Below are 18627 nucleotides of genomic sequence, written 5' to 3'. Positions count from 1 at the left end.
ACAGGCATGAAATAATAACCTAGCCAATGACTCTAATTTTTATATTGTGTTATTAAAATATTGTAGCATCACCGCTAGGGGGCCGCCACGGGCTTTACCCAGAAGCTCTTGTGGCCATGCTGTCCAGGCTTACCGTAGTCGTGTAGCCCAGTGACGGGGCTGGGGTGGCTGCGGTGAGAGCTGGATAGGCAGCTTTTATGTTTGTCTGTTGTATGAATGTATGTGTGTATGAATGGGTGTCTGTCCAGAACCGCTGGGTGAGCTGCCGGGGGCAGCTCACTCGCGGCCCCGGCGCTCTCCTTCCTACTCGCCGGCGCCACATTGGTGTCAGAAGTGGGATTGTGGCGTTTGGGTGGCTCTGGTGGTTCGGTGGGCCAATATGCCCCATCTGTCTGAGTGCGCTAGCCCAGGTGGCTGTTGGGGCAGGGTGCCCGGTCCAGCAGTGGGTGGAAAGGCGGCTCGGCAGTGTAAGAGGGCGTGGTGCGGACAAGGAGCCACCCAGTGAACGCTTGCGAGTTGGTCAGCGGGTCGGTTGACCATTAGGGAGGGGGCAATGTGACGTCGCAACTAGGGGGCCGCCACGGGCTTTGCCCAGAAGCCCTTGCCGCCATGCTGTCCGTGCTTACCGTGGCCGTGTAGCCCAGTGTTGGGGCTGCGGTGGCTACGGTGAGGGCTGGATAGGCAGCTTTTATGTTTGTCTGTTGTATGAATGTATGTGTGTATGAATGAGTGTCTGTCCAAAACCACTGAGTAAACTGCCAAGGGCAGCTCACTCGCGGCCCCGACGCTCTCCTTCCTACTCGCCGGCGCCACAATATATTGTGTTATTTATTTATATTTAGTAAGAGTTTTGTTATAATCAGGGTCATGGCAACTACCTAATCAACTATGAAAATTGGACTTAAGAAATTCCCCATTCACACCTGGGGCAGGTTATCCACTGTGTGCAGGGATGTACAAATGTAAATTACAGCAGCCTAAAACAGCAGTTTTTCCATAAGGCTTTAGAGTTTGACACCAGATTGGGTCTTTGTGTTTCAGTCAGTGCTAAAGTTGGCATCCGGTATGTGGTAATTATCTCTTATATATGGAAGATCTATATGAGCAGGCTTTGATCTAGACAGCCATAAGTGGAGAGCAAGGTAAATAACAGCTCATATTACAGCTGTTCATTTAAAACTGACAAGCAGCCTGACAACAGTATGAATATGATTGTGATTACCCTTTTCATGTCAAAATAAGGATGTTGTATCTGAGAAAGAAAGAGAGAGAGAGTGTGTGTGTGTGTGTGTGTGTGTGTGTGTGTGTGTGTGTGTGTGCATTACTGGGTGCTGGCAAGGTCATCCATAATGGGTTTTTGTTAGCAGTTTTCTGTTTCATTTAAAGCCTATGAAGAATGAGAACAGAATGTGATGAATGAACCTTGTGTTTGTGTGTCATAGGTGTAGTATATTCTAAAATCTACATTTATAGTCAAAAATTTACATTCCATATCTTGGTAGAGTAATAAGATTTTAATGATTTTTAAAACTGTTCCTTTTGAGTGAATGATTGTCACCATGACAAAGGTGTTAGGTACATACATGTGTAAGGTGCAACAGGCTTGACCGGCTTTTTACACAGCTTTTTAAAAATATTTTGTTTATGCATTTTCTCCTCTTTTTCTCCCGACTTTTAGCACGTCCAATTGCCTGATTGCATCATGCTTCCTCTCCACTAATGTTGGCCCCAGTTTAGAATTAAGGAAAACGAAGCTAACCCATGCCCCCTCCGACACGTGGTCAGCAGCCGTATGCATTTTTTCACCCACACCAGACGAGAACAGCTGCGGACTAGCTCTGTGGAGAGACACAGCCTGATCCGCACACTTTCCCCGTCTCTGTGCAGGCACCATCAATCAGCCAGCAGAGGTCGTAGTTGCACCAGTTATGAGAGAGTCCCTATCCAGCTTAACCCACCCCTATATGAACAACATGCCAATCGTTGTTCCTGTGATCGCTCAGCCCAGCCGGCAGGCAGAGCTGAGACTCGATACGATGTATTCGAGATCCCAGCTCTGGTGAGCTAGCGTGTGTTTTTACCGTTGTGCCACCTGAGCGGCTTTTCACACAGCTTATAACCATTTAATTTAAACTCTACATTAGAATTAGCTTTTTTTATTTGGTTTATTATCAGTGTAGCTGAGCACGTGTTAATGAAGGCTTGGGAGCAGTGAAGGAGCGATGAGCCTGGTGAATTGGGCTGTAATAAACTTGCACTTTTCAGAGACAAGCGAATGGCACGCAGGCACCGATGCAGCACTGTTGAAGTGGTCCGTTGGGGTTTTCTTGGGGTTTTGGAGGACTAGAGAGAGTGTAGAAGTGGAGCTCAGTTCTCATGAAATTAAACTAGATGCAGTTCTATTTAAAAATGTTACTGTTGCTAATAAGGTTGCGAATGAACCTTGCTACTAGTTATAACTGAATAAATGAGTTCTAAGTTTTACTGTCTTTTGGTTTGGGTTAATATGCCATGCTCAATCATGGCATGCATTCTCTTGCTAGTCTTATTATTGCTCAGCCACTGGGCACGACAGCTTGCAACCCAGCATTTGATTTAATTTCTCTGTAGTCCTTTTCTTTGTTTTCAGTTTAGTAATTTCTGCTCCAATAATGCATTATAATGACTTTTCCATTCTCGAATCCTACTTTTTGTTGGGGTTTATGGTTTGGTTTTGTTCTATGTTTATCTCAGGTTTAGTATGTTGTTTATTTGTTTAGCCATTATTTACCTTCTTAAATTTTGTGCTAATTAGTCACAATATTGTTCTGTTTTCTTGTTAAGTATCCTGCTATTGGGTTTTACCTTTGACATTACAGGAGCAGGCTTACATGTGACACTTCTGTTCTAAGGCACGAATCATCTCCATAACACAAACTGTTATATTTTTACCAACTGTTTATAACATTAATGTGTTTTGGTTTGTTTAGTGACCTGAAGTTGAAATATGCAATATTAGGCAATCAATAGGAAGGTGTGATTACCTTATTACAGCACTGTTGATAAATTCTCAGATTAGACAGCTAAAGGTAGCTCTATAGTTAAAGCCTTTATATCCTTATAATCTTCAGTTCTAAAACCTGGTTTTTCTTCTTTTCACTTCTTCACTATGCTAAAATACATCTGCACCTAAACGAAACCTGTCTTGAACATCAAGTCTGCCTGTTTTAAAGCCTGTCATGTTAGAAAAAAGACAAACTTAGACTGCTTTTATACTTCTTTCATTTATCTTAGCAGTATAAGGGGCTCTCCCTCTATCTAAATGGTATCCCTGATTTACATCAATGCCTTACACTTCTGTGACTGGCGGATTAAAGTGTGTCTTTCCAAAAAAGCAGCTTTGCAGCAGTGAAGTGGACTGTAGGGAGGCTTTTGGCAGTGTTGAGTTCAGTAAAATACAGAATACTGCAAGTGTCTAAGTGCGGGTAAAGTATTTCTGTCTTGACCTGGTCTGAAGCTGGCTTACTCTGGAGAAGAAAGCTTACTCTGGTTTAGGCTACTGAAAACCCAGCAACATGGTTTTCATTTTTACACATTACATATATATTTAAAAAAGAAACTATCTTACCACCTTACTACACAGCAAAAAGTCCAGTGTTGAATTAACTCCCACAGAGTTGATTTTAACACTTTTTCAGGGTTTATATAGCTCCACACTCTGCAGAGTTAAATCAACTCTTTCAAAATAGTTAAATGTTTAACACCATGTCAGAGTTCCTGTTTTAACTCATAAAACAGAGTTAAAGTAACACTAAGGGTACAAAATTTGGACAAAATTGGACAGTGGTAGCCTAGTGGGTAGAGCTTTGGGCTATCAACCAGAAGATTGGCGGTTCAAATGCTATGCAACCACTGTTGGGTCCTATCTAAAAATAACACTGCTCTGAGTTATATTTTACTATTTCAGTTGTTCATTTAACTCCCTACATTATTCTTCTAATAATTAGAAGAATTAATTCCAATACACCAAATAATTTTCAAAAATAACATTTATTTTTCCAGGTGGTGGCAGGTGAAAATGCAAAAGCAACAACAGGGAGGCCATTTGTTGGTCATAGACTGAAGACAAAGTCACTTAATACTTAATACTTTTATAGAGAGGTGTTGAGTTTTGAAATGTCTATCTATTGGTCATATGTTCCCCCAAATCAGATCGACTTAAAAACAGAGAATAAACAAACTAAATCTTAAACTCTAAAATAATGAATGCATAAATTAATGCAAAAAAAGACTGCAATTATTAGATTAGATTCAACTTTATTGTCATTGTGCAGAGTACAAGTACAGAGCCAACGAAATGCAGTAGCATGTAACCAGAAGTGCAAGACAGAGATTATTTACATATAATACAGTTAAAGTGCAGTAGTGTTCAGATAAGTTACAATGAAGAGACATATATTGAGCACAGTAAACAGACAATGATTGTCCAGTGTATAAACTAGTCTATAATTACAAAGTTATGAAAGGTGACAAAGTTATGAAAGGTGAAAATTATAGCAAATGCATTAACACACGCAAAAAACATACATGTCGACTCAAGATCACTTCCTGGTGAACTTTCTGCTGACTGCAACACGTGACGCAGCTCTGGTGTTGAAGTGAGCCTCTTGGCCTCTTTTATGATATTTGGCTTGAAGAACGCATTCCGTCTTGTCATCAAAACAGGGGAGTGAAGTCTTGATGTGATGTCTTTGGACTGTGGGAGGAAACCGGAGCACCCAGAGGAAACCCACGTGGACATGGGGAGAACATGCAAACTCCACACAGAAAGGACCCGGACCGCCCCATCTGGGGTTTGAACCCAGGACCTTCTTGCTGTGAGGCGACAGTGCTACCCACTTAGCCACCATGCCGCCCCATACTCTTATTAAGACTGAATTAATTGCACTTACCATGTAAACTTGAGGGGAGGAAAATGGCGCCGTCGTCTCCTTGTCTCCAACCAAAGAAGTAAAATGTATGGGCGGAGTTTATTTAAATCTCTGTGGAGTCAGGTTAACACTGATCGAATCAACTCTGCCAAATAACTCCAACACTGAACACAATTTAAATCCGAATGTGTTAAAATGACACTTTGAGAGTGAAATTCAACTCTGAAATGTTTAACTCTGAAATTTCAACACTCCAGTTTTTGCTGTGTACATAGAAAAGGCTGTTTGCAGCAGTACATCTGTTCAATATGGTATCTGGGACAAGCTCTTTAAAAAAAAAAAAAAGCTGAATTCTGACTGCAAACCAAGCACTTAACAGTTTGTCAACATAGTGCAAAACTAATTTGGTGTACTGGCGCCATGGTGGTGCGGTGGGTAATGCTGACAAGACACTTTGAGTAGACTCTGGATCCAGTAACTGACCAATTAATAAAATATGTATTGTGAAATCTCTTATACAGACAGTTTTAATATCTGAGGAGAGGCATTAGCTCAAGTTAAGTGATGCTGTCTTTTTTGTTAAGCAAGTCATTTTAAGAAGCTCAATTTGCTGGCAGAAGATTGTAGGCTGGTACATGTAGTGGTGTTTTGGCTGCTGTAAATATTCCTAATAAATATGTGAAATAGAGATGCAACAGAGGACAAATAGATGACTGGCATTTCCTACCTTCTTTTATTTTTCAGTCATTAGAAAGCTTTGGCTGAGAAGCTGTCTCTGACTTGACTTGGGATAAGCACCATATTGTAGATTTTGGAAAAAGGACACAAAATTAGTGAACACAAATTGCTGCTTTTTCATAACAAAACTGGAATCATATGAATGCAGATTCCCACAGCTGAGTTTCTGTATGGCCCTAGCTCAAGGGCAGTGTTTTTGACACTGGGTCATGTTCTCTAACACCTGTGTCAACACGTGTAGAAACACGACTTTTGATTAAAAATCACTAAAAACGGGCACTCAGGTGGCGCAGCGAGATATTCCGCTAGCACAACAGCAATGAGATTCCAAACTCCTCGATTCTAAACTCGCCGATGCCACCGGTCGGCTGGGCGTCATCTGGCGGGCATAATTGGCAGTGCCTGCAGCAGATACTAATTGGCCACTGTATCTGCAGGGTGAGGGCTGGACTATGTGTGGGTGGGTGGGTCTTCATATGCTGTGTAAGGACCCTAATTGGCAGAAGAGACACCTTTGCAGAATACAGGGGCGAAAAAAAACACAAAAAACTTGTAAAGCACATGACACAACACAACTCTATATTTTGTTAGCATTTCAAAATAACACATCTTTATTAAGCTGAAAGGCTAAAAGTGTGTTTTCAAGTTAATATTTAACCTTTAGGTTTTTAAAATCAAAATGAACTTATACAACAGCTAAAATTTCACTTCTAAATGATATCAATTTCATAGATAAAATTAGAAACCATACAAATGGGATGTGGCATACCAATTAAAAATGAATAAGACAGTGTGTAACCCTTACCATGTCAGTGCATGCTCCACCCTTAAACAAAAAAGATCCAATCTCTTGTAACTCTTAAAAAGCTTTTCTTAAAGGCTTGCTTTTCTTAAACTTTACTCTTGTTTGCATAGACCCAGATTGAAATAAACAGTAATAGTTAGAATGACAAAATACTATGTAATCTAGCCTTATTAAAATGCATCATTATTGTAAGTTAATAAAATGGGAGTCAGCTTTATATGATATATGATATGATATAAAACATCCTTTTGCAAATTGGCCTTACAGTTTTCTCCTTATTTAAAGAGGTAGGAACCTGGTATATTATGAGTAGAAATAATGTTAAATGTTATTGTTTTAATTTACCAGTCTCCTATAGAAATCAAATCAAAGAAACTGACTGACACTTAGCATTTTTGTCCAAACTGCGAGAGTGTTCATGCCAATGGTCGGATTTATTTGGATGTTATACTTAGAGTGGGATGACTAATCCAAGAATATTATTACACTTCATATGCCACATAAATACAATCTTTAGACAGCTTAGGGCATGCTAAATTATGCTAAACACTTTGTTTTTATGTTATTTGTTTTGTATTTTTTCCCTTTGGAGATCCGAATTTTAGACAGAAACTCTCTTGTGGCTTTTCTCTTTGCACTTAGCTTGACAGGTGATTGACATCAGCCACTGGCTACAGGATGGGTTATTAATCAACATGTCGAAGAAAGTCGATGGCTTTGAGTTTCCATCCTAGAGATAAGAGTGACACAATGTTCTGTCCTTCCACGATTATTACATCTATATTTCAGTCAGAGGCTATACTTTAATCTTGAAAAGCGAAAATTGATCATTCTGCAGCTTAACAGACATAAAATTTGAAGTGTGTGAACGTTCAATACACATCCTTGTTCTTATCATTTCACATCTTCACCAGTCACGTTTCCCTGTAACTGTTGTGATAAGATGGGCAATTGTCAGCATGAAAGGCTTAAGGTAGAATCATTTCACAAGTCTAAAACAGAAATATTTGGTAAATATTAACTCTTATATGCATACACTTGCTTGTGTCCTAAGTATGCAACTTCATAACTTCAGCTAGTCTGTTTTCAGTAGGGCTCCTTCCTTTCCCGAGTATTTTCTTACCAGTATTGAAATAACTATAATAACTATAGGTTTTTAGGTATTAAATATGTTGGTGTAAAGGCAGGAGAAAAAAAAAACATGCTCACGTACACTCTTAAATAAGCAGTATTTGGACTCAAGTGGCGCAGCGGTAAAACACGCTAGTGCAGTTCTAAACTCAGCTCTGCCATCCGGCAGGCTGGGCGCCTACATGAACAACGATTGGCTGTTGTTTCTGGGGTGGGGGGGCTGATTGATGGTGCCTGCACAGGGTCGAGAAATAATGCGTTGATTAGGATGTGTCTCTCCGTACACAAAGCTGGGGGGGCATGTAAGCGTCTTTGAGTATCTTGGAAAGCGCTATATAAATAAAATGTATTATTATTATTATTATTATGTGTCAGTCTCTGCTCTCCTTAACCAGGGTGGAGATCAACATCAGTAGAGAGGAAGCATAATGCAATCGAGTAATTGGATATGACTAGATTGGGAGGAAAATGTTTAGTAGCACATGGAAAATTAAATAACCTCTTCAATTTAAATGCATCTTATCATGCCATTACCTAATCTGTGTTTCTAGTAGTAGTAGTCACATGATATTCCTCATTTCATTGGTTGAAATTATGATCCATAAAAGTAAAAGTCCTGAACACTGAGCATTGCAGTACCCAGAATCCATTTGTCCTAATGCTAATGATTTTAGGCCTAGGTCTCATAAAATCTCCATAGTTAACAGGTAACACTTGTTATATTTTATGTCATATTCGACCTTTTCATGTATGTCTACGTAGGCATAATGCTCTTAAAATAATATGAAATGAAATCTAATTATAATTATAATAACACACAAATGGCTGGCAAAAGAGCCTTAAGGGACAAATATATCAAAGTGTCCCAGTAATGTTAAACACATAAAGTAATTGATTAGAATGTGATAGCATTGAGACAGAAATAATTGATAGCATGAGACAGAAATAATGCTAGCTTTTGTCCTAACAGTATCCTACCACTTATTTCTTAATGATCATAACATGACAGTACAGTACTATGCAGAAATAGTCCTGTATATGTGTGTAATGCAAGTAACTCTTTGCCACTACATTATTTCTGCACTCATGCACACATATCTTAGCACTTAGCACTGGACCAGGAATCTGAAGGTCACTGGTTCAAGCCTACCTACTGCCAGGTTGGCTGCTTTGGATAAAAGCATCTGCTAAATGCTATATACTGTATGTATAATGCAGTAAATGTGAATTTTATTGAATGAACGTTTTGATCTTCTGACCCCCTGCAGCTTACACGTGTTCCAGTAGAAGCTTGTGAGCAGTATTCCTCGTGCAATGAGTGTCTGGGCTCCGGGGATCCTCACTGTGGTTGGTGTGTGCTGCACAACATGTAAGTACTTTACACACTTCCTCCTTGTACTGCATACATTCCCCCATTAAAGGGGAAAATCTACCATGAACAGTAATGGTTATAATCTGCAAATGTTTGTAAATCTGAATGGGAGTTTGGATTGAGTTTGGATTGCGACTGTATTAGCTTTTCATAAAGCAGTGCTAGTCTGGAATAGATCCATGCTTCTTCAGTTTTTGGCTGGCAAAATTATTTCAGGGATTTTGGGATGGCATCATGTTATCATTATAACATTTTTGAAGTTATCCAGTTATTTGAATGACTGCTATTTATATTTAATAAGGGGAATGTAGTGATTCTTAGTGTCTTACACAGAAGCTATACCACCAATGCTAATTTAAAAAGAAAACGCTCTTTGAACATTTACATACACAGTATGAAATAGAACATAGAATGGATGTGTGTTGGAAAAAACAAACAAATGTTACAGTAAATTGGTGAGGAAAAAAGGAGCTACCCTGGTACTGCAAAAAATGAGGGTCTGATTCATTAGGCAAAAGGCAGTAAACACCCTGGACAGGTTGCCAGTCCATCACCGGGCAGGCCCACCCAAATACATTCACACGTAGGGCAATTTTTACTAGCTTCTGTTGGCCTGACTGCATGTCTTTGGACATCTGAGCAATCTGGAGAAAACCAACAAGGACATGGGGAGAACATGCAATCTCCACACAGATAGGACCCTGACCTCCCAGCCAGGAAATAGAACTCAGACCTTTTTTGCTATGAGGCGGCAGCGCTACCCACTGCACAATTGCAATGTATTGTGTAAAAATGGTCCTCTCCAGTGGTAGAATGTAGACTTAATTTGGAGTTGTGACATTGGGGACTTAGGGGGCAGTTGTAGCCTATACCTAGGGTACTAGGCTAGTAATCAGAAGGTTGCTGGTTCAAGCCCCACCACTGCCAGGTTCCCACTGTTGAGTCCTTGAGCAAGGCCCTTAACCCTCAATTGCTTTGATTGTATGCTGTCACAGCTTTAAGTCACTTTGGATAAAAGCGTCTGCTAAATGCTGAAAATGTAAATGTCTTATAAATGTACACATCACAAATGTGTTGTAAAAGCCTTAAAGTACAATTTTAAATCCTGTAGTGTTATTTGTTTTGCAATGCACCAGGAAACTCCAAAATCTGATAATGGACACATGTTGTGTTTTCAGCATAATATTAGTAAAAACTGGGGTAGACTGGGGTTAAAATGGCCATATAAATTTTAAGCTGTAACCTGGAATAGCTAGGAGGGATGTCAACTGTTTATTGATCTAAACTGGTGAGTTTCCTGTTTGGGATGTTTTTCATTTGCACTCATATTTAACCTAGAAATTGTTGACAGATACACACAGAGTCAGTCAGACCAAACCTTTCCTTGATATAAAGGGATGAGTTTGAGATAGGCTGTTGGCCCGTTGGGTCTGACACATTTCCCACTTCACCATAAATTGAATTGGTTTCTCATCATCGTGTGAAGACCCTGGAGGTGTGTGTGTCTGTGTCTTCTGGGGGATCTACTGCTCTCTCAAACCTTCTCACCTCCTTTTCCTTTATTCTATAATCACACAAGTACGTACACATCTGCTTTATAAATTAGGAGAAGCAGCAAGGTCTGGTGTACAACAAGGTCGTACAGATGTGGGCAATATAGCGAGAACAGCATAGATGGATTAAAACCTCTCAAATGCAGTAGAGCAGAATAAGAGAGTAAGTAAAATGTTATAGTAAGATGTTAGTAAAAGCTAAGCTGTAAGAGAGTACTGATAGCACAAAGAATGCTGATGCTGCCTGAGCTGTGCGGTTGCCATTGCTCTCACAGGACAGCCAAAGCACTAGTGCGTACAGAAATCGACTTTTGGCTTTCAGCATTCGCTACTTTGCTGGCTAAGTTCAGGGACACTGTAAAACTTGTCCTCTCTCACTCTGACTCGCTTACTCTGGCTCCCTCGCTCTCCCTCGCCCTCCCTCTCTTTGTTGTGTGGTGCATTATCAGGGAAAGGTGAGACTTGGAGCTTAAATAGCATGTCTGTGTTCTAAAACTCTAGAGACTTTCAAACCTCTCTGTAGCTTTTCTCTACCCACTGCCCATATTGCATCAGCCATATCTGGTTGTCCTCTAGTGGGCAGAGTTCCAACCTGGTAGTGTCTTCCAAGGTCTTTTTCTAAAGTTATTAATAGAATCTAGTAAAGCTGAAACGCTCTTATGGTTGCGAAGCTATCAGAATGTGCATAATTTAGTTCATATAAAAAGGTATCTCATGTAGGGTTAGTGATTAAATCAATTCGTACTAATTTTTTACGTAATTTAGGGCTTTTGGCCAAATTGTATATATTAAAATTCCCATACTACAGTTCCCAGTATTTTAAATATTAATGAATACCTAGCTATGGTGGCGTAGCTGTCTATTACGCTAGCCTACTAGGTCCAGGCTTTAATCTAAGCTGTACTCTCGGCCAGCCAGGCATCTACACAGACACGGTTGTCTATGGCTGGCTGAAGCCCTGCGATGGATTGGCATCCTGTTCAGGATGTGTTTATGCCTTTCACCCAATGATTTCGGATGGAACCGGACCCACCGTGACACAATGGAATGGAATGGAATGAATACTTTCATATACAATCTGCCTAGGATTGATCAATATGTAAGGCTATGTCTTGTGATGTAAGAGTATTTCTATTGGTCAATTGTGATGTCTTACAGAAAGAGGTGCAGTAGGAAAGTGTGATTTTCTTTAAAATACACTTTAAAGCATTCTGTGCACCTAATCAAATGTTACCAGCTACACCATGAGGAACTCAGTCCTCTGACTGTCTGGCTTCTTGTTGGTTGGTTCTTTGTTTTTCTGTCTGTCATACCAGGCTGATATTTAAATTTGAGTACCTGTCTGTCTTCTGCTACTCAGTTGGTTTGTAACTCAGTGGTGAACTGAGTAGCTGGCAGAGTTGCATCCATGCACTCAGGTCTCAAATCCTAAGCCTCAAATCTGTTTTCCATGTTTTTTGACAGCCATATGGAGTGTAGTGTTTTTGCTACAGTGATGCCAGTCTTTTCTATTCTTGATTCGTGCTTTGTCCTGCAGATTCTAATTTGGTCGTATTTTGTTTATTTAATGAGTTTTACTACATTCACCACCCATAACATAAATAAATGCTATACATTCAAGATTGAGTGTTTGATAAAGCTGTTGGCATTACTTCCTCCCAAATGGAGTGACACACGACAATCTTGGGCTTTTGTTAGCTAATGTGTACAAACACTGTCTTGAAATGAAAATGGGGGACTACAGAATTAGTAAAACTCATTTCAGGTATGTAATGCCAAGCTACATGCACTTTAGAGAAGTTGGAACACTTACCATCAAAAGTCAAATGTTTACATATATTTATGCACCTGTATTTTTCTGTGACTGTAATGGTTTGAATATAGACATAAAGCAACATAGATATGTAATTTAGATGTATAACAAATCATATAATGTCATTTAACTTTGTGGCATGGCCTTATTCCTCAATGGTGATTATGATTGGCTATACAAGACTTATCCGTATCCAGATGCTGTAAATACTTTGGCTAGTTTGACTGCACCCATTATAAAGAATACAAAGCAATCTCTTGCCAATTGTCATCTTATGTGAGAAGATACACATTATCCATGACCAAAAGCATGTATTTGAAGCTGCTTGAACATGTGAACCAACTGAATTTGGTTGCTGATAACAGACAAAAAGCAGGAGAAGTGTTTCTTTTCTGCATCCTCAGCCAAAGAAAATATAAAGCTCGCATTACTTTGTACAGTGTCAGATATATCACATACACATTATTTTCTGAATCTACCTTTTTTCAAAATTTCTGTGTGAGGAACTATTGCGCCATGCACTTATCCCTGCTACCTGGGTGGTAATTTAATTTTAATAAAGGCGATTATCTAAATACAAGCTGGGGGAATGACCAGGCTTTACTTGAAAGAAAGAACTAATTGACAGCTACAGACTGTGCTGTCAGGGATAGACAGATTAAAATCAGACCCTTTTTTCTTCCCGTCTCCTCACAGCCAGCTTTCAGTCTCATCCTGGATACTAAAAGGAAAGCTTTAAAAGCACAAAAGCATGCCCATTTTTCTAGTTAGCCTCAGGGAGCTGGGAGGCCCTTGACATAACAGGTCTTTATGGCAGATCAGAGCATAGTCAGGCAAGCCAGTGCTGAATCACACGCCCTCTTTTAGTCTGCGGTCTCGACCATGATGCCACTTTAACTGGAGGCTTTCTATCTGTCGCCTGCCTTCTTCAATGCATATTGACCAATGAACTCTTTTTGGATCTTTCCAGACTTTTCTCAGGTTTTTTTTTGTATTGCCTCCTTCTTGCCCTCCTTTATGCACTGTTTGTGCTGCCACTTTTGTACAGTATTTTGTTTCATTTCTTCATTTTTTTTTTGTTTCTTTTATGTGTCCCACTGCCAGGAGGTATTGAAACACCTCTTTCTTTTCTGGAATTTGGCAACCCAAAACTGTTTACCTTTTCCATTCCCCTACTCTGTCTGTATACTTAACCAGGACTCAGAAACCTCAGCCAAGCTCTCCTGGGTCTAGCATTCCATCCCTTATTTCTTTGCTCTAATCCAAATTAATCCATAAACATATAAAGACCATCAATTGAGATTGTTTATTTCTGTTGTTGTTGTCTTTGTTGTTTTAAATGTATTTAAATGTATTTTATATTGTACCATATATTTTAAATTGCAACTGTAATACCTTTCAAAACATGGATTGGCTGCTCTAAATTGCCTCTAGCTGTAAATGTGAATGTATGTGTGTAATACCCCTCAATGTATTGGTGCTTTATCCAATATATGTTTCTTGCAATACACCAATTTATATGTGGGCTCACATGATATGTGGACTCGCCTTTTTGTATATATAACCAGGCTCAGTTACCCCCTCACACACACTCCGTAGCTCTTTCCTGTTAGTGACCACTCCCATTTCTCTTCTCTAATCCAACAACATTCACAAATGAATAAAGCCATAACTCAATTCAGCTATTTCCACAGTGTTGTTTTTATATCTGGCATGGGTGGATGAAACCTACTGTGGTGGATCAATAGAGATGATAGTGGAGAGAGGAGAATGGATGTGACTGTCATGGTGATCAGGTGCATTCAGTGCTGAGGCTCTCAGGCACGCACTGAGAATTTGCACCTTCACGGTCTAAACAATACAGCAGGATGCAGCAGGCATTTTCAATTACTGACTGTGTATTCAGCATAGAAGAAAGAAGGGTGGGGATACAGGAGAGGACAAAAAGAAAAAAGCAAATTATGCTTTTTAAGTCTGCTTTTGTATAAGTATTTTAGATTCATGTTTTGTGGGAAATGTAGGTATGCCAGTGGTTCTTTTCATATTTGCTAGGTATAAACTAAAAGGCAACATTTTATATTTTAAATGTTTGTACTTGTACTGTACTGTAACCTTTGTACAGATTGTTTTAAAGAACATTACAGTATTTTTGAAAGACAGGTACACATTGCTTGTCATAAAAAAACAATATCCCACATTTTTACATTATACACACAAGACTTTAAAGCATACATACCATACACATTAATTTTGAGATTATACAATTTCTTACTAAGGTCCATCTGTAGCACTGTACACTGTGTCACCCCTATTCCCCATTTATTTATGATTTTTTTTATTTATGCATTTTCTCCCATTTTCTCCCACTTTAGCGTAGTCAGTTTGTCTTCCGCTGCTGGGGGATCCCTGATTGCAGTCGTGGTGGGTATTCTGCTGCTCACGCCTCCTCCTTAGCGGAACCCTTTTTCATCCATGCACTCTGCACAGGCACCTCTCTATCTGCTAATCTGGGTCCTTACACAGCGTTTGAAGACCCCACCCACATAGTCCGGTCATCCTGCCCTCACAGTGTCTGCTGCAGGCACTGCCAATTAAGCCCGCTATATGGCACCCAGCCGACCGGTGGCAACGCCGAGTTTAGAATCAAGGAGTTTAGAATCTCGGCACTGGTGTGCTAGCGGAATATCCTGCTGTGCCACCTGGGTGCCATCCCATTCCCCATTTACCCAATACAACACCCACTGACCAGATTATTTGGGTGATGGGCCATTCTCAGCATTGCAGTGACACTAACATGGTAATAACATAGTGGTGTGTGTTGTACTGGTGTGAGTGTATCAGGTATAACAGTATTGTTGGGATTTTAAAACATGTTAATGCCTGGAGGAGAATAATGTTCCAACCAAAAATGTAAAGCCGATACATTCTGTGATTAGAAAGTGTCAGCTGATGAAAGACTAGAGGAAGATTACCACACATTTTCATGCATAAAAAACAGTCCTATTCTGTAACTGTATACCTAGAACAAGTACTGACAGGGTATGTGTCTAATAAAGAGGCCAGTAAGTTTAAACAGTATTTAAAAAACCCCAAAACACTGCTGCACCTAATACACTCATAGCAGACTAACACATTCTACCAGTTTCATTACAGTGCTGGGAATGCTCCACCACCCATACATGATAACACATAATAAGAGCAAACATTCCAGCTATAAAATTCAGCTAAGATAACATATTTACATTAATGCAGAATTGCTGTTGCAGAAGTGGTTGTTCTTTTTAAGAAACAGAAGCTTATCAGGGTTAAATGTGTGTAATAATACTTGATAGTTATCTCTTGCTGTGTTTGCATCAAAGCTTCACCAGTGTCTTTTATGCACTGATGATACCATCAGTATCCTCACGAGAGACCCACAAAGACCCATCTTAACACCAAGTCTAACCCCAGCACAAGGCCTTCTTCCCACCATCAATTGCTTCTTTGTTCACTTTCTCTTCAGCATTGTTGAATTAACTTTAATTCCCCTGTAGCTTGCCTTCTCTTTGTTACTATGGTTTTTAGTTTTACTGCGAAAAAGCAGTGTGGGTGTACCATCAACTAAAATGTCATTGTTATCTTTAATCACTGACTTGATGACTTTTCTAAAAAGATAATAACAGTAGTTAGCAAACTGATAATAGTTTATTTAAAAACTTGGGTTTTCCCTAGGAATTATTGATTTTGTATGAGTATGATGCCAAGCCAAATGAGGTGAGTTTCTTTTTAGGCTTAATATAAAACAATTTAGAATAATGAGCTTATCATACATTTGTAATGCCTATAAAACTACTAAGCACAGTCTAAACGTTTTATACCTTTGCTTTCATTAAAAATACAGAATTATAAACATCTTGGTTATGTACTTTGAACACAGCTAGCCCAGTACTAATAATAGCTGTTAGATCACCTGAATGCATAGATGGAATCCCTCTAAACTGTACAGCTGTATGACAGCTTCTTGATGCAAGTCACAGAATAAGACCAAATAAAACTTTGTCACTTTCTGTCAATCTAAATATCAAACACCCACCTCAGTCCCTCAGAGAGAGAAGATCATGTTTGCAGTACACAACTAGAGAAATAAAGATCTAAGGTCTTTGGGTTGGGTGATTGGGTGAGGGACTGGGGACTGGGAACAGTTTTATTTGCTGACCTTATTTTTCAACCCAAACGACATTGTGTGTGTGTGTGTGTGTGTGTGTGTGTGTGTGTGTGTGTGTGTGTGTGTGTGTATGTGTGTGTGTGTTTGTAAGAACTACTTGAGGAGATAGTGTGACACCAAATTAACAATGCATTAACTTTCTAACCAGTCTCTAGATATTTGGCTCTGACCTTCAAAATGTAGATTCATTCAGCACACACTTAAACACACACAAAGACACACACACACACACACTCGAACTAGCAAACTATCTTTAAAAAGGTGACAAAAGCTTTTTTGGGTAAAATGCCCTTTCATTAACCTTTGATGAAGAATGTGTATAAACCAATGAGCATGGCTTTATTTGGTGGATGGATGGATGGGTGGGTGGGTGGGATTGGATGGATGGGATTGGATGGATGGATGTGTGGGTGGATATAGATGGGATTGGATGGATGGGATTGGATGGATGGGTGGGTGGATGGATGGATGGATGGATGGATGGATGCATGGATGGGTGGGGTTGGGTGTATGGATAGATGGATGGATGGATGGGGTTGGGTGTATGGATGGATGGATGGATGGGTGTATGGATGGATGGATGAAAGGAAGGATGGATGGATGGTAGAGTGGGTGGGTGGATGGATGGATGAAAGGAAGGATGGATGGATGGTAGAGTGGGTGGGTGGATGGATGGATGGGTGGGATTGGATGGATGGATGTGTGGGTGGATATGGATGGATGGATGTATAGATGAATGGGTGGATGGATGGATTGTATGGATGGATGAATGGGATTGGATGGATGGATGCATGTGTGGATGGATGGATGGATGGGTGGGATTGGATGGATAGGATTGGATGGATGGGCGTGTGGGTGGATATGGATGGATAGATAGATAGATGGATGGATGAATGGTAGAGTGGGTGGGTGGATGGATGGATGGATGGGTGGGATTGGATGGATGGATGTGTGGGTGGATATGGATGGATGGATGGATGTATAGATGAATGGGTGGATGGATGGATTGTATGGATGGATGGATGGATGGGATTGGATGGATGGGAGTGTGGGTGGATATGGATGGATGGGTGGATATGGATGGATGGGTGGATATGGATGGATGGGTGGGATTGGATGGATGGATGTGTGGGTGGATATGGATGGATGGATGTATAGATGAATGGGTGGATGGATGGATGGATTGTATGGATGGATGAATGGGATTGGATGGATGGATGCATGTGTGGATGGATGGATGGATGGATGGATGGATGGATGGGTGGGATTGGATGGATAGGATTGGATGGATGGGCGTGTGGGTGGATATGGATGGATGGATGGATGGATGAATGGTAGAGTGGGTGGGTGGATGGATGAATGGGTGGGATTGGATGGATGTGTGGGTGGATATGGATGGATGGATGGATTGTATAGATGAATGGGTGGATGGATAGATGGATGGATGGATGGATTGTATGGATGGATGTGTGGATGGATGGATGGATGGGATTGGATGGATGGGCGTGTGGGTGGATATGGATGGATGGATGGATGGTAGAGTGGGTGGGTGGATGGATGAATGGGTGGGATTGGATGGATGTGTGGGTGGATATGGATGGATGGATGGATTGTATAGATGAATGGGTGGATGGATGGATGGATGGATTGTATGGATGGATGGATGAATGGATGGATGGGATTGGATGGATGGGCGTGTGGGTGGATATGGATGGATGGTTGGATGGATGGATGGTTGGATGGATGTATAGATTAATGGGTGGATCGATGGATAGATGATGGATTGTATGGATGGATGGATGGGTGGATGGAAAAAAGGAAAGACGGCATTGAGGAAGGATGTATGGACAGACGGGAGGAAGGGAGGTAGGAAGAAAGAACGGAAGGAAACTTACTATACCATGCTATAGTTACTATACTGTATTAACTATACAAGACCAGCTTAATCACTAATCTAGTGTTAACCAATATTTGATTTCAATTAAAATCATTTTAATTTTATATTGGCACTTTATAAATAGTACACCATTATATACCACATTCATGGCACGAGTAAATTTAGCTATAACTTTTATTTTATTTGGTGATTACCCTACAGTTA

General features: G+C 40.2%; 1 protein-coding gene across 3 annotated transcripts in view; it reads left to right on the top strand.

Moving 5' to 3' along the window:
* The window catches only part of plxna4 (plexin A4), a 317539-nt gene that overhangs the window by 181297 nt on the left and 117615 nt on the right, over positions 1-18627 (top strand). For 2 of the 3 annotated variants that reach the window (XM_062995348.1, XM_062995355.1), the window contains exon 5: positions 8853-8953. In XM_062995348.1, the coding sequence (XP_062851418.1) occupies positions 8853-8953 (101 nt within the window). Of the gene's footprint in view, positions 1-4704; positions 4757-8852; positions 8954-18627 lie in introns of those variants that run through there. The other variant, XM_062995360.1, reaches the window with a different exon arrangement.

Source organism: Trichomycterus rosablanca, chromosome 1 (genome assembly GCF_030014385.1).
Source record: "Trichomycterus rosablanca isolate fTriRos1 chromosome 1, fTriRos1.hap1, whole genome shotgun sequence".
Lineage (NCBI taxonomy): Eukaryota > Metazoa > Chordata > Actinopteri > Siluriformes > Trichomycteridae > Trichomycterus > Trichomycterus rosablanca.
The sequence above is the reverse complement of the archived record's forward strand: the minus strand, read 5'-3'. Positions and strand labels throughout refer to the sequence as shown.